General features: G+C 50.8%; 3 protein-coding genes across 4 annotated transcripts; 2 read left to right on the top strand and 1 right to left on the bottom strand.

Annotated features, from left to right (window-relative positions):
* The first annotated feature begins 4249 nt into the window (after positions 1–4249).
* Positions 4250–4636, top strand: LOC141042726 (uncharacterized). The gene has a single exon (XM_073511604.1). The coding sequence runs from the start codon at positions 4250–4252 to the stop codon at positions 4634–4636; it is 387 nt and encodes a 128-aa protein (XP_073367705.1).
* Positions 4637–6651: 2015 nt separating this feature from the next.
* Positions 6652–11362, top strand: LOC109777351 (uncharacterized). Its single transcript, XM_073511603.1, has 6 exons — positions 6652–6727; positions 7430–7498; positions 7603–7616; positions 9796–10638; positions 10719–10781; positions 10988–11362. The coding sequence occupies exons 1-6, from the start codon at positions 6652–6654 to the stop codon at positions 11360–11362; spliced, it is 1440 nt and encodes a 479-aa protein (XP_073367704.1).
* A 1141-nt stretch (positions 11363–12503) lies between these two features.
* LOC109777352 (uncharacterized) lies at positions 12504–17266 on the bottom strand. Of its 2 annotated transcripts, XM_020335993.4 has the most exons (4): positions 16806–17266; positions 15747–15893; positions 15109–15374; positions 12504–14604 (listed from the first exon to the last, which is right to left on the bottom strand). In XM_020335993.4, exons 1-4 carry the CDS (start codon positions 17068–17070, stop codon positions 12754–12756), a joined length of 2529 nt encoding a protein of 842 aa, XP_020191582.1. In that variant the 5' UTR covers positions 17071–17266; the 3' UTR covers positions 12504–12753. The 2 variants fall into 2 exon arrangements, with proteins under 2 accessions (XP_020191582.1, XP_020191583.1); XM_020335994.4 differs by lacking the exon at positions 15747–15893 and having other exon boundaries at positions 16806–17215.
* Positions 17267–18856: the final 1590 nt, after the last annotated feature.

The raw sequence follows: 18856 nt of genomic DNA, 5'->3' as shown, positions 1-18856 counted from the left end.
CGCTGACCGTGGTGCAGCGCTCGCCTCCTGGTGGTCCCCCGCGCTGGCGGCGTCCGCCTCTGCTCCGGCCGGCCCGTCGCCGGCGGCGGCGCTCGCGCTCTCGGGCATCCTTGTCCGGCGAGCTCCCTTCCGTCCGTTCATCTCCGCCTTCGGTGCCGCTCCCTCCCAATCTCCGGCCGGCCGGTGTGCCGTGCCCTGGCCGCGTCGTCCCCTTCCTGCCCCGGCGGCGACCTCCGCGGCGGCGCCTGGGGAAACCCTCGTGCCCCGGTTGGTTGCCCCGGGCAGGTCGTTTCGGGCCGCTCTGCTTATGGGCCTCCCTGGGGCCCATCCTGTTGGACCTACCCTCGGGCTGTCGGCCGATGGGCCCCCAGGCGGGAGGCGGGCCGCTGACCGACGCGTGGGCCGGCCGCCCAGCCCCGCCGCGCGTGGTGTGGCCCAGCTGCGCCCCCTGGCGCGGTCTGGCCCGTCCCGGCGCTTGATTTGGCCCCCTGTAGGGTTTCCCCGAGCCTCCCGTGCCCCGACCCTCGCTTCCCATCCTGCTGCCTCGCAGGCCGCCTCCCTCGTCCCCTCCGGCCGCCGCGCCCCCTCGCCCCCGCCTCCGCCGCCGGCCATGACCCGGGAGTGGGGCGACGCCGAATCCCGCCCGAAGCGGCGCGCGGATGACCGCCGCGACCCTCCGCGCTCCTCCCCCGACGGCCTCCGGCGGGAGGCTGACCTCCGGAGCCAGCTCACCTCCCGCTCGGCTCGCCGATCCCCTGCCCGCGACTCACGTGACCCCCGCCGTTCCCCTCCCCGCCAATCCCGCCGCTCCCCGACGCGGGATGACCGCCGCTCCCACTCGCCTGCCCGCCGGGATCCGCCTCGCGAGGACTCTCGGGACCGGGGCAACTCGCCTGCGCGGCGTTCCCCTGCCCGAGGCCGGTCTCCGACCCGGCGCTCGCCGGCCCGCGATGGCCGTGGCTACCGCCGGCCCTCTCCTCCGCGTCAAGCTCCTCCCGCTTCCGAGTCCACCGCCCCTGAGAACCGGCGTTACCAGCCCCCGCGCGCCCAAGCCGCTTTTCCGCCCTCTAACGGCGGCAACGGAAACCGTGGGCGCCCGGGCGCTAAGAAGAAGAAGAAGGGGCCGCCTCGCCCTCCTCCTGCCGCCTCCGCCGCCGCCGTGGTGACTCCGGCCTCGGGTGCCGTCGCCACCTCCGTGGGTCCGCCGTGCTTCAACTGCGGCCTGTCAGGCCACTTCCAGGTGGCTTGTCCCAACCCACCGACCTGCTACCTCTGCAAGGAGGCCGGGCACCCCGCGGTTCTCTGTCCGGAGCGCCCGGTCACGGAGGAGATCATGATGTACGGCCACGGCATCGAGGACATGGGCTTCTTCCACATTGAGGTGCCGGAGCTCCCGCCTCCCTCCCCCTCGCTCCTGGCCCTTGTGACGGTCGTGGGGGAGGGCGTCGCCACTCCGGAGCTGATCGAGGCCGAGCTCAACCACCTCTGCCGGTGCAAGTGGGATTGGCAGGTGACCTCCACCGCGCCCAACGCCTTCTCGGTGATCTTACCCGACGCCATGAGCATGGGCTTCTGCACCCGCAGCGACAACATCACCTTGGCCCTCAACGGGATTGTGGTGAACATCTCCGAGCCGAGGTGGGATCCCAAGGCCGTGGCGGTCCTGGACACGGCCTGGCTCCTCATCGCCGGCCTCCCAGACGTGGCCCGGTCTGAGAGGGTCATTCGCAGTATGTCCAAGATCCTGGGCAAGGTGGTGGTGGTCGACGAGCTCTCTCTGCGCAAGGAGGAGGAGGTCCGGGTCAAGGTGAAATGCCTGGACGCCTCCAAGCTCCACACCACGCTTCGGGTCTTCTTCAACGACGACGGTTACGACCTCACCATCTGCCCCGAGCCGCCGAACCACATCGGCCGCCCCCGCCTCTCCGCTGACAGCCTCCAGGGGGGCGGGCCCGCGGATGCCGATGGGTCCCACCACCGGCGCCCCCGCCACTCCCGCTTCGACGACAACGAGGAGGACGACGACATCTCTGAGCGCTCCCGCTCCCCGTCTCGTGAGCCCGCCAACCCCCCCTCGGGCCGCGGCGGCTCCGGGCAGGGCCGCACCCGAGTGTCCGCCGCGGACCTCGCGATGGCCCTCCAGCTGGCCGCACCCCTAGTGGCGCCCTCTCCCCCTGCCTCGGAGTCGGTCAGTGACATCTCGAGTGTTGGTCTGCTCGTCGTGCCCCCCCTCGTCGCCCCGCTCTCCTTCCGCCGACTCCGCTCGCCGCTCCTCTCCATCGGGCCCGGAACCACCGTCCCCCCCCCCCGGCCCCGACCTCCCCGGCCCTCACGGGTGGTGACGGTGGTACCCCACCCCTCGGAGAGCCCTCTCCGGTGCCCCCGCCCGCGGGGGATGCGTCTGGCGACACCCTGGAGCTCGTCGCCCCGCTCCCCCCGCTGGTGGTCCCCGACGCCCACCCCACCTCCCCTGCCTCCCCGGCTTTGGCGGTGGCCGTGGTCGTCACCACTCCGGTCTCCATGATCCCTCCCCCGACGGTGGCGTACACCAGGCGGCCCCGCTCCTCCTCGACGCTGGTGACTGCGTCTCGCCGCAGCGCCCGCCTCGATGCGGCTCGCCCGGTCGATGCCTCGGTTCCGTCCATCGCCGAGCGTGCTGAGATCCGGGCGGCTGCCCGGAACCTCGAGTCAGGTGTGGATTCCGCCCTTCCCAGTTCTTCCTGTTGTCCCTTTTCCACGCTTGAGGCCGTTCCTCTTAGACACCTTGCCAAGGTGGCCACGGACTCGGCCATCGTTTTAGGGGGGAAGCGGGTCCCCCCCTTAGAGCAGATCGCGGCCATTAGGGCTCGCGAGATTCTTGATGGCAAGCTGGCTGAGACCCGGGCTCGCCTGCGTAGGACCCATGAGGAGCAGATTGCCCGTACCGCTGATCAGGCCCCTACGGTGGGCGACGGGGCCATTCGTGGGCGCACTCGGTCCCGCACTGCTGCTCTCCGCGCCCAAAGCGCATCTCGTGTTCTGGGGTCAAGCAGCCCCCCGATGGGGGCTTAGGTGCGGGCCCTTTTTTGGAACATCCGCGGCTTCGGCCATGATGGCCGACGCCGCCAACTCGTCGATTACGTGCGTGACGAACACATTGACATCATCGCCATTCAAGAAACCTTGCGCACGGATTTTTCTCTTCCCGAGCTGGAGCGTCTTAGCCCCCACCTATTCGCCTGGCATTGGCTCCCTTCTAGTGGGACCACGGGGCACTCGGGAGGCATCCTTTTAGGTGTGAAGGATGCCACCTTTGAGGTTGGCGGGATGGACCGGGGCGAGTTCTTCGTTAGCATGGAGCTCTTCGAGAGGGCGCTCAACTTCAAATGGGAGGTTGTCATTGTCTATGGGCCGGCGGACCACCGCCGCTCCCCGACCTTCCTTGATGAGCTCCAACAGAAGGTCTCCGCCTCCACCTTCCCGGTGGTTGTTGGAGGGGACTTCAACCTCATCCGCTCTCCCGATGATAAGAATAATGACCGAATCAACCTCCCCAGGATGCAGATGTTCAACGACTGCATCGCGGATCTCGGCCTCTGCGAGCTTGAGCGGACGGGTGCCAGGTTTACCTGGACTAACCGCCAAGCCGACCCGACGCGGTCCGTCCTGGACCGCGTCCTAGTCTCCCCGGAATGGGAACTTAGATGCCCCTTGGCCTCGCTTCGTGCGATTACCCGGATTGGGTCGGACCACGTCCCTCTCCTTCTCTCCATCGCCGATGAACGTCCTCCCACCCCGCCTCGCTTCAGGTTCGAGCTCTTCTGGCTCAACCAAGCGGGCTTCAGGGAGGCGGTTGCGGCCAAGTGGACCTCTGCGCGCTCCTCTCCCCACCGATCCATGTCGGCGGTGGACTCCTGGCAGTTCTGTGCTAAGCTCGATCACCCACCCAAATCAGTCGGCTTTCATGCAGGGCCGTTTTATCCTGGATGGGGTGTTGGTCTTCCACGAGGTCCTTCACGAAGTCCGCTCCAAGCACCAACGGGCGGTATTCCTGAAGCTTGATTTCCATAAAGCCTATGACACTGTGCACTGGCCCTTCCTTCGGGAAGTTTTACTCCGTAAGGGCTTTGATGACCGTTGGGTGACCAGAGTTATGCAGCTTGTCTCCTGCAGTCGGACCGCTATTAACATTAACGGTGAGATCGGCCCCTTCTTCCCCACACTCTATGGGGTCCGCCAAGGCGACCCTTTCTCGCCATTCCTGTTTAACATGGTGGCCGATGCCCTCGCGGCCATTCTTGACAAAGCCAAATCGGCCGGCCACATTCACGGCGTGGTCCCACACCTTGTAGGAGGGGGGGTCTCCCTCCTACAATATGCCGATGACACCATAATAATGGTTGAGGGCTCCGAGTCCGATATTGCCAACCTGAAGTTCCTCCTCCTCTGCTTCCAACGGATGTCCGGTCTGACCATCAACTTTGATAAGAGCGAGGTGATGGTGCTGGGATACCCACCGGTGGAGGCCCAGGGCATTGCGGACCGGCTTAATTGCCGCTTGGGTTCTTTCCCCACGACCTATCTGGGGATCCCCATTAGTGACTCTCGCCTCACCGTAGCGGACCTCCGCCCTTCCGTGACCCGGATGCAACACTGAGTCGAGCCCTGGAAGGGCCGGTGGCTCTCGAAGGCGGCGCGGGTAATCCTCATCAACTCCTCGCTGGCTAGCCTTCTCTGGTTCCTCATGATCTTCTATAGACTCCATGAGACGCTTCACCAGGAGGTGGCCAAATATCAGTCCAGATTTTACTGGGCTGGCGAGGGGGACAAGCAAAAATACCATATGGTGAGCTGGCCGGACATTTGCAAACCCAAGGACCAGGGAGGTCTGGGGATCTTATCCTCCCGTCGCATGAACATTGCTCTCCTCACCCGATGGCTATGGCGTATTGCCAACGGGGAGGGCGGCCTCTGGCTTACGATCATTCAGAATAAGTACCTCCGAGGACAACCTCTTGCTTTCTGCCAGCGCTCTGGGGGATCCCAGTTCTGGCAGGCGGTGATTCAGCTCCTCCCCGTGCTCCGGATTGGCACTTCCATCTCGGTGGGTTCCGGGTCCTCGACCCTGTTTTGGCTCGACCGCTGGCTTGGAGATTCCCCTCTGGCCGCCCGCTTCCCGGGCTTATTTGCCATTGCGGCAGATCCCCGAATTTCCGTCGAAGCGGCCCTTATTGACTTAGGGCGCCTCGCCTTTCGGCGCTCCTTTGGCCCCCAGGAGGTTGACGCGTGGGACGCCCTTCTACAGGACATCGCTCTCTTGCCAATGCAGGTAGAGGGCGCCACCGACTCCATGGCGTGGCGTCTGGAGCCCTCAGGATGCTTCTCCACGAAGTCTTTGTATGCTGCCATTGCCCCTTCGCTGGCCCCTGAACCCTTTAGCCTGATCTGGGACATTCATCTCCCCCTCAAGATCCGGATATTCCTCTGGCAGTGGATTCGGGGACGTCTCCCCTCTGGGGTGGAAGTCCGCAAGCGCAATGGCCCTGGGGATGGGATGTGTCCCCTGTGCGCCACGGTGGAGGATTCGAACCACGTTTTCTTCAACTGCTCCACTGCCCAGTTCATGTGGTCGTGCTTCCGTGAAACGGTCGGCGGACAGTGGTGCAATTCCAACTTCCCTGACCTACTCGCGGAGATCAATGCCTCCTCCCCGCGTTACCGCCATATTAGATGGTTGTGCATTGGGATCCTTGCATGGACGCTTTGGAATATTCGCAACAAGCTCGTTATTCAGAAAGTTCCTTTGCGACGTGCGACTGACGCGATCTTCAAAATGTGTGGCTATTTGCAGCTTCGGCGGCCGCTTAGCCGCCCCCAGGACCGGAGCACCATCGACACCCTCCTCACCGACCTTCGATCGATGGCCTTCCGCATGGCGCCCCCGCTTCCGCCACCACCGCCGGAACCTGATTAGGCTGGACCCATCCGTGGCGGTTTTTTTGTGTGTGTGTCCTTTTGTTCTTAGGGCTTGTTGAGCTGTGCCCTCAGCATTAACCCCTTTGGTACCGTGCGTTCTGTGCGGCTGTGACTTTGAGTGTGTGTTTTTGTGTGTGTGTATGAACTCTGTTGGCTGTTTGATTCGGGCGGTTTGCTTTATCTATAAAGCGGGGCGAAAGCCTTTTTCGGTAAAATGGCATGGCAAAAGATCCGCATAGATTCATTATTTGTTTGTTCAAAACTATGTTGTATTTGTACAAAACTATGTTGTATTTGTGTTGCATTGCATCTCCTGGATCTGAAGAACTATGTAATAATTTGATATTGTGGACATGAATTTTTTTATGTTATTTTCAAATATTTGCGGCTGTACAGTGGCTGGACAGCGGCTGAACAGTTGCCGGGTGGCTGCTGGCCGGTTTTGGACCATGAATTTGGACCGTCTATTGGAGTTGCTCATTTGGACCATGAATTTGGATCATCTGTTGGAGTTGGCTTTTTTTCGGAACTCCAAAACGCACTTTTTGACGGTCCAAAATTTACATCTCCGGTTTTGGACCGTCAAAATTTGAACCATCTATTAAAGATGCTCTAGATAGAGCGAGTTTACCGAGAGGCAGAACGCTTGTCCAGGCTTGGTCATCCCACCCTCAGTCGTCATCGACATATCGAGTCATGGGGCTGCTGGCGCTCCAGCGGCTCATGTCGATGCAGCGGGATCGGCGTCACCACCAGATCCAGCCCCACCGCAGTAAGCTTCTTCTCTGTTTACGCCGCGTGTATCTGCTTAAAGGAATCGATGTTCACTGAGTTAAGAGTAGGGAATTAAGAGTGACTTGGAAGCAAAAGGAAAAATAGCAGCAGTAACAAGAAGATACACAGATAGCCATAGATCTAGATAGAATTAAGAGTCATCTTAGTCTTAGCCATCCAATCCTCTTCCATGTACTCCCTCTAGTACCTGACACAAGAGCTCCTTTATTTGTTTGAGCTCCATCTTAGACTCTATTTCTACTTTGTCGAAAAAATAAAAGGAAATTGCACAAAACACCAACTCGTTGGGTTACTTCCTTGGCACAAAACCACAATATCTACTCTGCACTTGAGTCTTGCCACAATGACATTGGCCAAGATGTCAGGTCCGGTGTAGTGCAAATTATTAGTTCTGAGATGGTGGACATGGAGGAAGAAAAAAATTGTGGTTCTGTACAAGAACTGACCAAAGATTAGTGGTCTGATCGGAAATAAGTGGGAGTAATGTTTTGTGGCAATGGGAGGGAGCAGATTGATGAAGCGGAGTTTAGGTGATGCTTTGCAGATATACCTACGTCTTATGGTTAATTGAAGTTTTATTTCCTTGTGCACAAGTTGGATAATAGAAACAAATTGGTTGTGCCTGTGCTTGTTGTTTCCTTATATTGACATCTTTTTAACCATGTACGATGTGTTGCAGATGGATTGATTGCTTCATTGGCCAAAAGGGAAGAATTGACCTACCTACAAGAAGACAAACCTCTGGGTGGTAAAAAATTGTGACGTTTAGGGCCAAGCCTTCCAGAGGTTCGTCATAAATTCTGATATTTAACGATTGCTCTAGCTTCACATTGGCGGGTCTATGCTATGCAGGGGCGAATCTACCGGTGAGGCTTCGATAGGCTCGAGCCTACCCTCAAAAATCATGAATTTATTTTTTACTACTAAGCATCGGCAGGCCCAACCCAGGAATAGTAGGCCGACAGGCACATCTAAGCCACCAGCCCATCACGAGGCCAGGAACAGATAGCAGGCGCACCACGCACAAGCTGTAGCGAGGCAGCCCGCACGTGCACGACCGCACCCCATCGCTGACAATCTGAGGTAGCTAGGGATCCAAATTCCAGGGAGGACCTGTGTTCGAGGCTCCCTTGTGCGGCAGCTCGCCGGTGGATATCTCCTCATGTGTCCAATTTCTTCTCTCCACTTAGGTAGTTTAGTTCTAGACTTCTAGTCAATAGCAAGTTTAGTGTTGTGCTTGGACGATTGCTGTTGTAGTTTAGTTTTTTCTCTGCATATGTAGTTTAGTTAGTTTAGTTCTAATCAGTAGAAATGTCAATCATCTGGAACTAATTGCTTTCTAGTTTAGTTCTAGTCAGTGGTTGTTTCCCTTAAGCCAGTAGCTAGTTTAGTTCTAGTTGGGAGATAATGACTATTTTAGTGAACATGTTCGAATTTTTGTTCAAACTTTGATATTTTCCAACAAATTCTAGTAAATACTACATGTTTCTAGTAGAAATCTAGGAAAATTTTAGTATATTTGCGCAAAAGGATTATTTCTTCACAAGAGCATTTAATTTTCTCAGCGTAAACTTTGAGCCCACCCTCAATTTTCTTTCTAGATTCGCCACTGATGCTATGTAAATGCAAATATTACTTGATAAGGAGCAGACTTCCTACTTTCCTAGGGCCACACATGACACATTTATACCATATTCTCCTGTTGTGATTATATTCACGATCTTTGTTATTTATACTTAGCAGAACCTTCAATCTGTAACTTGTCCTTAGTATTTTTCTCATTTAGATCTGGCACATGCCATCCTCGTCCGGCCTATAATCTCATAAAGCATGACACACTATTCTCTATGAAGGGTGCTTCTTGATGTTTGGTAGTTCAATAAACGTTCCATTATGTGTCCACTATATCACTTCCATCCAGAATCTGGGTGTCTATATCACCACTAGTTTGGATGTTGATGTTGTTTGAGACTACTAGTTCGAATGTTGATGTTGTTTGGGTGTCTATATCTAACCACTAGTTTGAAGTTTAAACGTATCATAACGGATACATTTCTACACTATTGAATGACTGCGCCATGATCTAGAGTATGCTTGGTTTAATGCTCAGTTTTGTTTTACCAAAATTAGTGCAAAATAAAATTGGGGCAGGACAAATGTGATTTCAAACATGTGCACTGGCAAACTTTAGAGAGACCAAGTGAGGGCCATTTCTTGCCCCAAGGTGCCTAGATTCCACAAGGAAAGATAGAAGTTATTTAAGTGCTGCTCTGAAAGCTTTCACTGGCTTTATGGTTTGGACTAAGGTGTTGATTTCATACAGTGCTTCCTAATTCTAGTAAAAAAATTAAAGATTAAACTGCATATTCTAGTAATTGTAGAATGACATTTTATCTGGTCTGTGTAATTTGTTATCCTCTCACCTTAGTTACCAACGCTCATGTCATGTATCTTCACTGTAGCTGCTAGCGGTGTTGCATTCTATTACACGGGCTTCTAGATATATTAATAAATATTCAGGTAAAATTGTAATACTCCCTCCGATCCAAAATAAGTGTCGCGGTTTTGGACTATGGTTAGTTCAAAACTGCAACACTTATTATGGATCGGAGGGAATACTATTTAATATTTTTAGCCTAGCTGAAGTTACATGTTCAGTTCTGCCTTTTGTTGTTGCAAAACTGACTTGTTTATCACGTGCGATTGTGCAACGTATCACATCCAGTGCATCTTGTTTGACTAAAATGCACCGACTAACATTGTTGAATGTTAGTTACTGGATGCACATTTCGTGGATGGATTGCATATTACTTAATCCGTACAAGTCACTAACAGCACTTCTTAGGAAAGCCACTAATAACATTGCGGGAAGGATCTTCTCTGCGCAATGCTCAATCTAACTACTGCAATGCACTTGACTTAGCGGAAGCACGTAGTTCCGAATGGTACTCACTACGGCCTTATTTTTTCTTTTCCAAATTGAAGCAACCGGTCGCCTCTACAAGTCCAATGTTGAACTTTTTTCTCTAACACATGTGCGTGCAGGAAATCTGGGCTCATATACATTCTCTGCTGTCCCTGCGAGATGCTGCACGTGCTGCCTGCGTGTCACACTTGTTTCAACGTTCCTGGAAATGCCATCCCGATCTCACCTTCAGTAAGGAAACAATCTTCGATGAAAACCTGTACAGAAAGAATAAAACATCAGATGAAAAAACGAGCAATCTTGTCAGGATAATTTACCACATTCTGAGAAACCACTCAGGCAATGGTCTGAAGGCACTCGGGCTTGAAATAGATGATGTTGCCAATATCAGCGCATGTTATCTTAATGATTGGCTTCACCTTGCTGTTAAGCCAGGGATTGAAGAACTTGCCCTTTTGCTGCATGATGACTTGGATTACAATTTTCCATGCTCAGTTTTACTTAATGGGAGTGCAAACACAATTCGGGATCTTCGTCTCAGCAGCTGTGTCTTCCGTCCCATGGCTGGATTTAGTTGCCTAAGAAGCCTGACTAGTCTAGAATTGTCTGAAGTGTATATTACAGGGGACGAGTTAGGGTGCCTTCTTTCGTGTTCTTTTGCTTTGGAGGAATTGGTACTCACGTATTGCAAAGAGATAACTTGCCTCAAGATACCTTGCGTGCTCCAGCGGCTCAGCCAGTTGGTGGTCACTGATTGTGAAAATCTGGAGGTTATAAAGAGCAAAGCTCCTAATCTCACCGTTTTTGAATACACTGGTGGCGTAGTAGAAGTGTCAATTGGAGATGCGGTGCTAGACATTATGATTTCAGCTTCTGGTTGGAACGTTGTTCATTATGCTCGCGCCAAGCTTCCACAGATGGTCCCAAATCTTGAAACTCTTGACATAACCTCATCTTTGGCGGTAATACTCTAAGACTCTGGGTTATTACTGGCGATTTCCTTGCTATATTATTAATCTGAGGTGTTCTTTTTTTTATACAGACAGACATACCGTTTTCACCTGGCAAATTCCTCCACCTCAAGCACTTGTGTATTTCTTTCATGGTATCAGCAGGGGCTTTTTGCCCGGACTATGATTACTTTTCTCTGGTTTCTTTTCTTGATGCTTGTCCTTCCTTGGAGACCTTGATGTTGTGTGTAAGTCATGTTCATCTTCCCAAGGATATCTAGTGTCTATTGAAACAGTTAATTCAAAGCACATATCTTGTTTTTTCTCTGTTATGAGTGACATTGATATCTATCATGGGCAGGTAACACAACAGAGTGTAGAGCATGATTCAGTTTTAGGTGATTCCTCACATCTAAGGCAGATGCCAGGACACTGCCATGACAGCATCAAGGATGTGAAGATCATCGGTTTCTGCTCTGCGAAAAGCATGGTTGAGCTAACAGTCCATATTCTTGAGAACGCGGTTTCACTAGAGCGCCTTACACTGGACACTGTCTGTTATGATCTTAGGTGTTCGGATGGTGCTAGTAAATGCTCAGTTGGGAATATGAATATGATCATGGAAGCCCATAAAGCTCTCGTGGTTGTGAGAAGTTACATCTTAGAGAAAGTTCCCTCTACAGTTGAGTTAAACGTTGTGGAGCCTTGCAGCCAGTGCCATGCTGTTGAGAATTAATTGTCAAATTACCATGATTTTTTTATGTTTAATCATGTATTGTTACATGCTCGTTTCATTAAGTTATCTCACCTGTTGTGCAAGTCTTTTTTTCTGTATATGTTTTGTGCTTCGTTTCACTACTGTTTTAAAACAAGCGACGATCTGCCGATTATTTCATCTAGTGGTATAGTGCTATAGAACCGTCTCATGGACATGCTCCCAATGCCAGTGCCATGACGGTCGTTCTACCAAGAACTTCTGCAATGATCATCAACTATATAAAGTAAATGCCTAAACATATTTCACCTTGGACTTCAGTTTCAGATTGCCTCAGCTCAAGGATTTGATTCACAAATTAACAATACAACTTAATCCATGGGATAACTGCCTGAGGTTGGGATCTTCAATTAGACTGGCACATGCCCATTATGCAAAGATGACTTAAGCCCATAATATTTGCCACTCATAAGAAAATGTGTTGCAGTTTCATGTTAGATTGAGAATATATCTGCCAATCTATTAGTAGGGGCCTGACTTGTGACTTAACCAAACAACACAGAAACCTGGACTGTGTGGGCCATGTGCTCTAGATAAACAGGTGAGGTGTGTCTCCATGAGGGAGAACTGAACGGGGGAGGCATTTTTTTCTGTTAAGTATATTAATTAAATCTGTGATGCATACTCTTCCAAAGTTTCATTATACTGTTGAAATAGAGTGTGTTCACCAGAACGGAACCATGTCCATGAAAAAGATGTTGGGAGTATGTTCATCCAAAATATGAGTATATTCCTTGAGAAGATATAATGTATCTATCCCTTGAAATTTGGCGTACATACTAGTAGTATATAATAAAATAAAGCTCTGCAAGTTTTATACACCATGTTTCCCTTAAACCAATTGGTAGCAGCAACCACTGGATCCCCAGGGAACAAACAAACCTGCCTCCAGCATATGAAAATGTGTGAACTGAGGTGATCAAGCAGGAGCATGTGGGTTAACCGAAAACACATGATGCACAAAGTATAGGTAGCGCTACTGGCCTACTGCAATTGAAAATAAGCAATACTGCTAGATTAACAGTGAATAGCAGAAAATTGATTCTAGCAAGTAGATAAAACAAGCAGATAGTACCTATGAACAATTCAGTGTAACTACAGATAAAAGAATTCTCCATCATGTTGACAGTTCAAAAAATTAACCTGTACACATGTAAACCCTCAAATTCTCAAAACTCGCAGCACGTGAATTACAGGAAAGGAACTGGATGTCTCAAACGTCACAAGTAAACTAAATAGCACTGAAATGACTACCGACGCTACAGGATGGTAGTATGAAAAATAAAGTTATAACTGATGACTAAACAAAATGAAAGGAAGATGGCACTTCTCTATGGGACTACCAGACAGATTCATCGCGACGCACCACCTTTTCCTCTCCTAGCCTTTACTCTTACAGTATATGGAGTCTCAGCAGCAATTTCACCGGTCTTCTGAGTACCATCATTCACAGACTGCTCATTCGGGGTCTGACTGGTCTCTGTGGGAACACTTGTTCTGGGAACATTGCTGGTCTCTGTGGGCGAACTTGCTCTGGGAGCAGTGCTGGTTTCTGTGGATGCACTTGCTCTGGGAACATATCTTGTTTTCTGGGATTTGCTTGCACTAATCTGCCTCCTTAGGCGCAACATCTCACCCTTCGCTAACGCCAGTTCCTCTTCGAGGTGCCTAGACCTCATTTCAAAAGTCTCCCTTTCTGTCTGAAGCCTTGTGATAAGATTCTGAGCATCCTCACAGTTCTCTTGAGCCTCGGTTGTCAGTTTTGTTTGTTCATCGAGAGCTTTTGATAGCATTTCTTTCTCTGCTTCAAGAGTGGCATTCTTGGAATGAGTGCTCTCTAGCGCCTCAGAGAGTGACACTGCACTCGTGTTCATCTCGTTTAGTGATCTGGTTGCTTCATCCAGGTCTGCTTCGAGTACTTTTCGTGCTTGAGAATCTGCATTCAATTGTTTAGCCAAAGCCTCAAGCTCCCTATTCAAAGTAGTCACAATTCTCCTTTCATCAACAAGCTCCTGTGTGGTGGACTCGAACTTCTTGTACACATCCAGCAATTCTTTCTTCAGGTTATCACGAGCTTCCACGGCAGAAGTAAGCTCATTAGAGGTAGCTTCAAGTTCTTCCTTACCCTTTTGAATCATCTCTTTAGCTGAGACCAGTTCATCTGATAGAGCTTTAGATACTGATTCAGCCTCTCCAAGCTTGTAAGTCAGACCTTCTCGCATTTCATTGAACTCGCTTTGGAGATTTGAAATCTGCAATACCAGGTCCTTATTTGTCCTATTTGCTTCATCAAGGTCCTCGGAAAGTTTGGAAACCTCAGTTCGGGAATCACTTAGGGTCTCTTCAGTGGATTTAAGTAAATCTCTAAGGCTTTTCAGTGCCGCAACTTCATCGTCTAGCATTGCTTTGGTGGCATCCAATTCCTTGTTCAATCCGGCAATGACTTCATGGTCTTTGCTAGAGGCAGTTAATGCAACAGAGAGCTTTTCTTCCAGCTGTTTGATCAGATCATCTTTCTCAGACAGTAGTTCAGAATCGTGGTTTGCTCTTATCTCAGAAGAAGCCTTTAAGTCTGTACACTCTTTAATTAGCTCATTTATTTTTTCCTCGGCTTCCTTCTTTGCAGAGCTTAATACTTGAAGTTTCTCACTGAGTGAATCAACTGACGATATCTTAGAAGCAAGATCATTTTTAGTTGTATGAATCTCTTCCTCCAGTTGTTGTATTTTAGCATTTGCAAGTTCAAGACTCTCTTTCGTTTGATGAGAGAAACGGCGCAGGTTCTGGTACTCTGCTTCCTTTGAAGAAAGTGATGAGTTGAGTTCCTCGATGCGTTTCTCCTTGCTAGCATTCTGTTGGCTGAGTAGACTTAATTTTTCCTGCAAATCATTCATTTCACCAACCTTTTCTGTCAGTTTGGCTTCAAGCACATCTTTATCATCCCCAGCTTTATCAATACTACTCTCCAATATCCGTATTTCATCCTTGAGCTCCTCAGCCCGTGCCTTCTCCCTTCTGAATTCTTCACTTAGTGATGTTACAGTCTTTTTTGTTGAAGCCAATTGATCTAGTAATGAAGCTTCCTGCTCCTGGAACTTCATAGATTGCTTCTTCTGTGCTGCTTGTTGCTCTAATAACCTTTTTTCATAGGTCTCCCTCATCAATGAGATCGCTGCCTCATTTTCAGCCAATTTGATCTCCAACTGAACAAAGTAGCAATTTAGACATGTCAGATAAATGTCTTCATGGATCAATTTGAACATATAAAAATTTCAAGGTATTAAAGTACTTATAATAATTTTTAATCTTATTGCATTCATATGCAAGTTACACTCTCAAAGTGAGTCAATTTAAGACATGTTTCCCTGAGAACATCATGGTAGGAAATAAGAGTATTCAAGCTAGCAAGGTTCAAGTGAGTCCTATACTTTCAAGCCTAACGAAAATTAGTTTTAATCAGTACAATATATGTAAGCTCCTGCACACCCTAATTTGAGAGTGTTCATTTTTTTATAAAACACATGCCCACGCCCAGCAATCAAAGCACACACACGCGCACAAACACGTGTGTTTGTCTATGGGTATGCACATTGCTATTTGTGTCCATTTCTCTTTTGCCTTCCTTAGGATCTTGGCCAAGACTACACAAGAATATCAGCAAGTATTATGAAATATGTCAAAGTGAGTGTGGTTTGCAGATGATTTACAGATGAGACGACAGATTGCAGGGCCTCCTTTTCCTGTCGAGATGTGCCATACAATCCAGCAAGAACTCCCGAGGCAATAACCGCAATTGCATTCAGAAGTCCGGCAAGTGGATTCCCTGGAGATTGTGTTTGCACCACTGGTAAGGATGATTCGGGTTGAGGGGCTTCAAGTAGAGGAGCTTCTGACTGAGTCCCGCCAGTCTGAGGTTCATCAACCATAGTCCCGCCAGCCTGAGGTTCATCCACCTTTGGGACATCCTTTGTCTCTACAGAGGAAAAGCAACGACAACTATTTATCTATTTTTCCAAAGCCATCATAAATGTGGAAAACAAATGAACTAGTAATCTAGTATCAGTATGTTTATGTTTACAAAATGTTCCCAAGTTAGTAGTATTCGTATGCAAGCACTAAATAGCACTCCAGTGTGATGACAATGAGGCAGCACGAAGACAAGGGAATTCAAAATAACCTTATCTTGGAGTAGAGTTTCCAGGCACACTAGTAAATATTTATACCAGGGAGCAAAAGCAAAGGAATGCATCATAGTAGACCCTGACAGGGTTACTACGGAAGTCATAAATGATACTGTAAATCCCATCTTCAATATGCCTATTTAAATGAGGGCAGGAATTCTGACCATCAAGCATGGCATCGTTAGGTTTACAGATGACTTTATTACGTCCAATCTTGAAAGTTTTGTAGCAATTCTGAGCATGACGATCTATCCTCGGGGCAAGGATCCCCTTTCTTCTAATAAACCCTTGGGGTAATGACATGCCATAAACTGCGGGAAAATTTAAAAAGTGACATCTGATCAAAATTCACTTGAGATAAGTCGTGAATAATGAGAGCATAGCTGTGTAACTCCAATATCAAATCTATTCCACCAGAATATCAAGTTTAAGCATTCTCATGACAACTAACTGCACTAAGTACAGGATTTATGCCATGTCCAAACTGACGGATGCTTCAGGTATGAACCTTTCACAAAACCTAGACATAAACCATTGTGGCGTGGCACATACCAAGGGTAAGATTTAGTTTGAGGAGTTATCTATAGTCATGACTCATCACCATCTTTTTGTAGAAGTACAATAGTATGGAAAAAAATCCAGCCCAAACTCAATTTGTAGTTCCAATCAATATTTATAAACTAATGGGCCTCGGGGGATTTTTCTAGTGAAAATTCAAAATGCAACAAAGATCCACAGTTAGAGGAAGTTTGCATTTCGACAGAAATAGTCTTGAGATTTGACATGAAACATCACATGCATCTCTACAACACAAGACATGTAACTCTCTGCATATGGTGTTTTTTTAGGGTTGCATATGGTGTTATTTAGTTGCACTAGGTGTGCGATTGCACTGTTTTATTCAGGCTGTTGTGACATTCTTTGAAATGTCAGGTCATAAGGTCAGGTGAAAATTTCAACCTGATATGTTTAGGTGAGAGTCTAAGATGGCAGGCTGACATTCAATCTCTTTGAATTAGCAATTCCATAGAAGGTTTTTGGTTTTACAGTATTTGACTCTTTGTACTGCAAACGTTGGTGAAAGTAACGAATTGAGGGTAAAACCCTTTTCGTCAGAAAGTAATACACTGACAGACTAGGCTTTAGTGCTTTAATATACGAATATCAACACAAGACGGAATTGACATGAACAAACAGATCCCGGGTCGGAGCATCGCACTAACCAGTCACGAGACCCGCGCTGCTGGGCGCGGCGGCCTTGGCGGCGGTGTCGCGGAGGAGCGGCAGCGCGGAGACCCCGAGGAGCACGGCCCGCCGCGCCAGCGCGTACCGGGCCGCCTGAGACGAAGACGGCCCGCCATCGCACGACGCAACGACGGCCGCGCCCCTCCGCGCGCGGTGGCGGCCGGCGGCGGCGGCGGGGGAGCGGTGCCGGGACGCGAGCGGCGGCGACGGCGACGGCGACGGCGAGAGGAGGAGGTACCCCATCGCGCCACACCCAGAGGCAAAGGCGGAGGCCGACTCAAGTGGAAATGGCGGTGGCGGCGGCGGTGGTGGTGGTGGTGTGGATTAGGAGCTGGCCATCTCGGAGGCGGAGGAGAGAGAGTGGGTGGGTCTCAACTGCGGACAAAGGCAATCTCCTTTGGGTGACGGGGGTAATTACGGGTATGCCCCTGCAGTTTCCAACGCGCACGAATCTTGGCGAGGTTTTCTGCGGGGTGGCATGGGTGTTCACGCTGGTGGGGAGCCCACCCGCTGGCCGTGCGCCAAAGGTTGTCGGTTCGGTGGGGAGCCCACCCTCCGGCTGTGTGCTTTCCACGGGTTCTGTTGGTGTTGGTGCTGTTTGGAAGGGTGCCTCGGGGTTTTGTGTGGTCGGCAGGGTATTTTTAATTGGGCACTGATCTGCGCCGATCGACCGGCCGAAGCGCTCCGCCGGTCGTACCAGGACCGCTGGATGACTCCATTTGTGGCCGTTAGATTAGAATCCCACGTCATCTTTTCCCTTCCCCACCGCCTCGTCTCAGATCAGATCAAGATAGATGGGAACAACGTTGACCTTCTGTAGACAAACTGCCCCTCGCAGGTTGCCTCGTCGGCGGCAACACACCATCTCGCCATGGCCGTCGACGCATCACCGGCGCCTTCGCGGCCGTCGCCTTCACCACGTCCACCCTCTCGCCATCCATTCGTGATCTACGCATCAAACCACGCCGTTGTGGCCCTTGCCGTCGCCGGTTGCAACATACTTTACACTCGCCGTCGCAGCCCTCCTGTCCGTCTCTGGTGCAGCTTCGTCGTCCCAGCAAAAAGATGAGTAGCCATCACCGTCCCAGCAAGAAACTCGGTCGGTCCCAGCAAAAAATCGCCGCCGGTCCCATAAAAAAACAAACTCGCCGATCATAGCTTTTTCTCTGCCGCCGGTGGTGCGTAGCAGCAAATGGCAACGCCGGTTGTAGCAAAAAAAGATGCCCGTGGTGCGTGGTAGCAAAACAAATTGCGGGTTGGACCAAAAAGCGAGTGTGGTTGTGGCAAAAAATCGACGCCGGCGATGCGTTGTAGGAAAAGTCCGGTGTGGTTGTAGCAAAACGAGATTCATATTGTAGCATCACGTACAGTGCTTGTAGCAGGGAAGTGCAGGCCGGAGCAGCGCTGCCGTCCTCGAACTGCCGGTGCCGGTGGTGCGCTGTAGCAAAACGAAGTGCCCGGTTGTAGCAAAAGCTAGCATGGATGTAGCAAAAACCTCCAACGGTAGTAGCAAAAAGCCTGCTACGGTTGCAGCAAAAAAATCATTGTCGTCCTCGCGAGGTCGTAGCTCTGCCTAATGGATGTAGCAAAAAGCTTTGCCGGTAGTAGCAAAATCCAACAACGGTTGCAGCTTTCCCTTTTTGTGCAGTGCCATTGAAGCTTTCTATGTCTATGGTTGAAGCTTTTTTCAACGGGTGTTGAAGCTTTTCTAGGTGACGGTTGCAACACTTGTATACGCGGGAGGATCCGGGCGTGGCTGCAGGCAGCCATGGCGGCCGGCGAGGGAGCGCTTCACCGGCTGCGACCCCGTGATGACGATGACGCCGTTTTGCTGCAACCGTAGTAGATTTTTGCTACCACCGGCGATTGAATTCGCTACAACCGGTTCCAGCAAAAATTCACCGTGAGGGGTAGTCTGCCATGGCTGGTTGCAGCTCCGGCGTGGCCGGGTCCGGCGAGGTAGGCAGAGCTCCGATGCATGCGAGGAAGGCGTCGCCGTGGTAGCACCCCGTAGCACCGGTTGCAGCAT

This window comes from Aegilops tauschii, chromosome 3, assembly GCF_002575655.3.
Source record: "Aegilops tauschii subsp. strangulata cultivar AL8/78 chromosome 3, Aet v6.0, whole genome shotgun sequence".
NCBI classification, from domain to species: Eukaryota; Viridiplantae; Streptophyta; class Magnoliopsida; order Poales; family Poaceae; genus Aegilops; species Aegilops tauschii.
Note: the sequence above shows the minus strand (reverse complement) of the source record. Positions and strands in the feature narration are given on the sequence as shown.